Source organism: Glandiceps talaboti, chromosome 5 (genome assembly GCF_964340395.1).
Source record: "Glandiceps talaboti chromosome 5, keGlaTala1.1, whole genome shotgun sequence".
In the NCBI taxonomy this organism is placed as follows: Eukaryota; Metazoa; Hemichordata; class Enteropneusta; family Spengelidae; genus Glandiceps; species Glandiceps talaboti.
In genome coordinates this window covers 25,422,371-25,428,557 of record NC_135553.1, presented here as the reverse complement: position 1 = coordinate 25,428,557, position 6,187 = coordinate 25,422,371, and the positions used below count along the sequence as shown (strand labels likewise).

Genomic DNA, 6,187 nt, shown 5'->3' with positions numbered 1-6,187 from the left:
TGTAATAGTTGCACCATATACTTGTCACTGTTAACAGATCATTAACATTTGTTTAGTGTACTTTACACACATATTATTACATTACAATCAGATTGTTTATTGCCACGCACGTGTTTGAAAACGTGAGGATCACCCATACCATTATATGTATAGTAAATGTACAAACAATATCTTCCCGGTGCGATTGATTCCTCGCGTACACTGCGTGTGGTGGACTGTCTCCTAATTAGCGTTTCTGAGTGATCATCGATCAGTGAGCAAAATCAAAATAAAGTATATTAATATTGTGTTATGCGGATAATGGATATGGCAGTTCTAACGCTGACAAGTCACTGGTGGCGCTATTCCAAGACTGGAGTACAGAATCTTCCGAACAAACTGACAAAATGCATAGCATACAAGAAATGTACGGAAACAGTGACAGTTGTACATAAATCGGCGTTTTGTTAAAGATGAGAGTGTTCTGCGACGAAAACTGATAGGTGATGTAAAGAGAATGGACAGTAAGTGGCCAGGGCGTGATTTTACGGGGTTTTGAAGCTGTATTGGTAATTCGCTCACACATGTAATATACCGTTGTACGAGAATGATCAATGAAAGGAGAATACAATGAAAAATACACATATAGCTGTGTTATGGTTTGTTCTTATGCTATTTTTATTTGGCATCACGTAAATATAAGGAACAAATTTTGTAACAAAATATGCAGATTTATGCAATAATAGCAACAAATATTGTAACCATTATTATAGATGAAGTTGAAAAGATATTGTTAAATATTCAATAAACTTATTTATTAAAATTTTATAATTTTTAAATTACTTGCAAAAAAATATAACATTACATGAAATAGTTTATAAAATGCATGTTTGGTCTAGTTTCTATAGGCTGTAGGTCGATCAGTCTAAACAAGCGAAACTTTGACATGAAAGCGTGAGGTGAGAGAGAAAAAAGGATTTTTAGCACTTCCAAAATATACTCAATCGAGGAACACAAAGTGGAAAAACTAAACTGTAAACGTTTAGTAACAAACTCTTACCATGTTTTCAATATATATTACTTTCTAGGATATCAAAGGAAAAACTGGGATAAAGGTGGCGGTGAAATGAGATTACCACCAAATCAAGGAGTGAGTATAATTGTTTTATTACTGGAAGTATGGACATACTAAATTGCCACACACATTTATTTTTTATGTTTTCCCTTTTCACAGGATGAAATAATGTGTGAATGAATGAATAGAAAGATGAATGAATAAATGGCTGGATAACTTCCAATGCAACAAGACACACCCATATTATTGATTTCTTGATATAAATTAAAACAGAACAAAGATGAAATAGATAAATATAAAATGTATAGTGTTCATTGTATTTATTGGGACAAAAAAGGTGTGAAAAGAAGGGAAAGTGTGAAAGTTAAAGTGTAAGACAGCTAAACAGTGTTTAAGTAGTGCTATAGCCATGGTAAAATGTGTGTGTGTGTGTGTGTGTGTGTGTGTGTGTGAGTGAAAATTATCACAAGGTATTACAGTTGTGCCATTGGTGCTGTTTATTTCATTTTAGATCAGTATTCCCAAAGAGGATGTATCACCTGCTTATGATGACTACCTGTTACTATTACAACAAAGAAACAGGTTAGTTGATATTATGCTGTGTTCTTCTTAGATACGATATGTCGTACCACACTATCAACCAGCACTCACTAGTCTGTAAGATATGACATATCATACCACACTATCAACCAACACTTACTAGTCTGTAAGATATGACATATACCACACTATCAACCAACACTTACTAGTCTGTAAGATGTGACATGTCATACCACACTATCAACCAACACTTACTAGTCTGTAACATATGACATATACCACACTATCAACCAACACTTACTAGTCTATAAGATATGACATGTCATGCCATCCAATCAACCAGCACTTAAGTTACTACTCTGTAAGATACGAAGTAATGAGAGAAAAAATGTATCAGCATCTATATGTTGGTGTGATGATTTAAACTCATAATCATACTTTTAAAAGTCTGAGTACTATATAGTCCAAAGAATACTATGAATCATTTGATTGATTAGAGGTTTTAAATTTCAGTGTGGTAATCCTCTTTCTCCAAACTAGTAGTTACTTGTGTACAAACAAATACCCCACTTGGAGAAAGAGGAATAATTTGTGCTCAAGTATAGCCTTATGATGTTGGGATCCAAAAAATATAGGATTTTAGAACTAACAGAAGTTCCATGGCAGATGACAGCAATTGTAAAGTTTGCTGAAAATTCTTAGCTCAATTATATTTTAGACAATTTTGTTTTCTTAAAAAACGTGTTTGTCATTTTGACCCATAAGACTGATGAAGAGACTGAAAAAGAAGGATGACAAACAGATAGAGCTGGAAAAACGAGAACAGGGTTTTGCGTTGTATGTAAATGGTGCCAATGCCAACAACAGGACAACACCAGCGTCTACTAGAAGTAAACCCACTAAAACTCCACGCAGTGGTGCCAAAACACCATACAGTAGTAGGAAACCTAAAACTGCAGGAGGTAAGACACCCTACAGGTTAATTCTCAGCAGAACTTGTTGTTTGAAGTTGATGAGTAGCTATAGACATGATTTCCTTAAAGAAAATTTCTGATGAAGACCCTGAGTTACGTTGTAAGGTACATTTTTGTATATTATTACATATATACCACTTATTACCAGAGATTACTTGCACTGGTGCATGTACATACTAGTGGTATTTGCACTGCAGTGTAATACTAAAAACATTATGCATACCTGCTTGCAAATGATAATATCATATGCAAATGAGGATGTTCTGTCATAGTACTAGTACTAATAACTCTTTATCAAGAGCAATCCATCAATATTTCATTTTGTTAACCTTGCAGTTGTATGTGTTAGAAAAAGAAATGTTTTGTATTTCTATAGTGTTACTTTACAGCTTTTAATTCTTTGTTGTTACGTTATACAATATTTTTCAACGTGATATGTTTTGTAATTTTACAGTGTTCCTGCCATTATTTCATACCGTTCTGAGTGATATTTTGTACTTCAACAGTGTCACTTTACATCGTTTAATCCCATAGTGATATTTTATATTCTACAGATATACCAAGGCCATATAAACAGGACTATTATGAGTACTTCTATGAAGATGATGATTCTGTAGATAATTTTAGAGCAAAAACAGCACCCACCAAAGTACAGAGAAGAAACTGGCAGCAGGTAATCTAAGTTCTGTGACAGTGGTCTAATTCCAGATTGTTTGCTATACTGAGATATGTCGCATTGTTCTGCCTTCATTGACATTCTGTTATGTGAGAGGTTACTGATACAACATGCATATAACTTTATACAGACTACATTTCTGCTAGAAGTAAACTTTGTTTATATGCATGTGTACAGCAGTATTTGTTGCATGGCATCAACTTGAAAAAGAAAGGGAAGGATAGAATAATTTAGAAACCATGTTGCTACCCACAATGAGACTGAAATTTTGACTTTGTACTGAGTTACAATGTGATGAGAAGCCACTCTTCATAATGTTTTGGAGTACATGGAAGATCTCAAAAAGTGGATGGAAATTAAGTTTGTAGATGATTTCTAAATGTTGTTGAATTACAACAAAGGAAGAAAAGTAGGTGGTTGTCAGGTGATGGATCACTATCTCTTGTGTATGAAAGTCCAAGTAATCATAGCTTCTCATCATATTAGTTTTATCAGTAGAGTCATAAGGATCACATAGGATTATTCTTTTGTTCTTGACCATCTGTGTGTGTGTGGCTCAGCCAAACAGTTTTTTACACCTACATTTTAATCCTAATCTAAACTGGGCCTTTAAAGTGGCCGTATGGATGAGGATTGGGTATTTATTTCGTTTTTTTTATTTATAAAAATAATTTATCATGAAATTTAACCTGAAAAGTCAACATGAAACAAGGACTTGGAATATGTTGTTTCATGTTGATATTTTCAAGTAGGAAGCTGTGATAACACTGTTTTTAGCACAACTGAACTGAGGTTCCAGTAGTGCTATAGGCATGGTGAAATGTGTGTGTGTGTGTGTGTGTGTGTGTGTGTGTGTGTGTGTGTGTGTGTGTGTGTGTGTGTGTGTGTGTGTGTGTGTGTGTGTGTGTGTGTGTGTGCGCGTGTGTGCGCGTGTGCATGCATGCATGTGTGCATGCATGCATGTGTGTAAAGTCAAAAACGGCCAGACCCATTGGCTTGGTATTTGGTGGGGACATTACTTAGGGCATGTAGATGGGAAATTGTTCAAATGAAAATGCTGGATTAATTACATGATGATCCCGTTAGCAATAGACAAATTAGGGCTAAAAAACCATGATTTTTTTTAGTGAAATGTCTAGCAGGAATATTAAAGATTATCTTTATCCTTTTGATTGTATTCACTGTCAAATAGCTCAATGCCATACATTATGTTTTCTGGTTCTGATACCAAAGGATGAAAGGTTAGTTCACTGTCGTAAGCAGCTGTGGTTTATTGGATTCCACTGTAGTATACCTTTTGCTAGACAGACAAGAGACTCTGAAATTCTGAGTTAGTAACTGAATAGGGATAATGACACTAAAGGAAATACGAACAAAGTTCATTAGCTTCATCCTTGTATTCAGTTTACAGCTACCTAGACAGATGAAGTAACTATATTAGTGAGGGATGGAGACCTTACAGTGCCCAAGATATAATGAACTATACTGTAATTAATTAAAGAGTCAGTTCATTTAACAAAGTAAAAGTATAGGTACTCCATGCTGTATTATGACAAAGATAACAACTGTACAGTCAGTTCTGGTCACCCATGTACAGCATACCAGGGTTGAAATTACACCTGTAGGCTATAGATTGTTTTAAGTTTTTTCATGCATGCTTGAGAGAAGCTGATAAGTGCAAGAGAACATGCTACAGCTCTGGCACTCTATCATGTGCATGTACTCTGACTTGATGTCATGTACATAAAGTCTGACTTGTGTGTCAGAAGGATTGAATTATACATGTAGTGTTATAGCTATAGAATGCATAATTTGTCGATGCTTAAGAGAAGCTGGGGGAGTTTTGGGGAGTTGTTCCCATTCTGAATCTGTGTCATGTCTACACACTCTGACTTGATGACATTATGCCAAAGTCAAGTGAGTTGGTGAAATCCCTAGTAGAAACAATATGAGACAGTTTCTGTAGCTGATTTTGTGTTGCATGAATAATAAATAAATAAATAAACAGTAGCTGTTCTCAGTATGCAGAATAGCAGAGCAAAGTCCTATTGATAAGGTCTGTGTCATGGGTTGTGATTCCTACTGTCATAGTAACTGCTCCAGTACAAAGGAATTGATGCAGCCTTACGAGTCATCCAGTCCAAATTATAATGGGTTGGTGGTGTATTTAGCCTTTGCTCTCACTGCATCCTGTAAGTATTCTTATAACTTCAGAATGCTGTCAACAAGCTTTTAATTATCATGCTAAAATAATCCACATATCCTGCAGCACAATAATACTTTGAAGGTCGTCATAATAGTCTGGGGAGCATTGGTAGCCCATGAATGGCCTCACACTAAAAACCAGAGGAAAAAAACAAACCCTTCCTTGAGGAAAAAAACAACTCTGGAAAAGCATTGGCACATTTAGTAAATCAGTAGTACTAGTATCCCATAAAGCATTTAGACAGTAGAGTGACAAATAACATTTGGTACAGTGTGGTCATACCCGTCTAAGCTGTGCTACAAGTTGTAGGTGGCTGCTGTGGTATGATCAAATGTGTGAGGACAGACTAGGAAATTCCACATTTGTATAACTCTACTCCTTGACTGATGTGTTAATTCACAAATGTGGCTCACTGAATTAGCAAAGGAATGGTGTGAGGATTGTCTGTTAATGTTAAGTGGAGGCTTGAAGGTAGAATGGTATTGTATAGTAGCATAGACATGTGCAAGGAAGTTTGTCTGTGATAGTAGGAGCTATTGACAGTAATATACGATAGAGCTGGCTGTATACTGGCAGTGGTAGCTAACACTATGAGCACCGCCATGACCCTTGTAAATTATGTAATGTTTATACTAGAAGTTTCTATTGTCATGTTGTGTGCCCTCATCAAGAGGAAGTTCTTACAAAAAATCAAAGTCCAGCTGACTGGCCAGGTTGTAGACATAATAGTGAAGACT

At 35.6% G+C, this 6,187-nt stretch overlaps 1 protein-coding gene across 1 annotated transcript in view; it reads left to right on the top strand.

The window, feature by feature from the left end:
* Positions 1 to 385: 385 nt before the first annotated feature.
* LOC144435036 (protein KATNIP homolog) overlaps positions 386 to 6,187 on the top strand; it is a 30,063-nt gene continuing 24,261 nt past the window's right edge. Inside the window, 5 exon segments of the mRNA XM_078123577.1 lie at positions 386 to 503; positions 1,068 to 1,129; positions 1,566 to 1,636; positions 2,360 to 2,556; positions 3,123 to 3,241. Of these exon segments, the coding sequence (XP_077979703.1) occupies positions 497 to 503; positions 1,068 to 1,129; positions 1,566 to 1,636; positions 2,360 to 2,556; positions 3,123 to 3,241 (456 nt within the window). The 5' untranslated portion in view covers positions 386 to 496.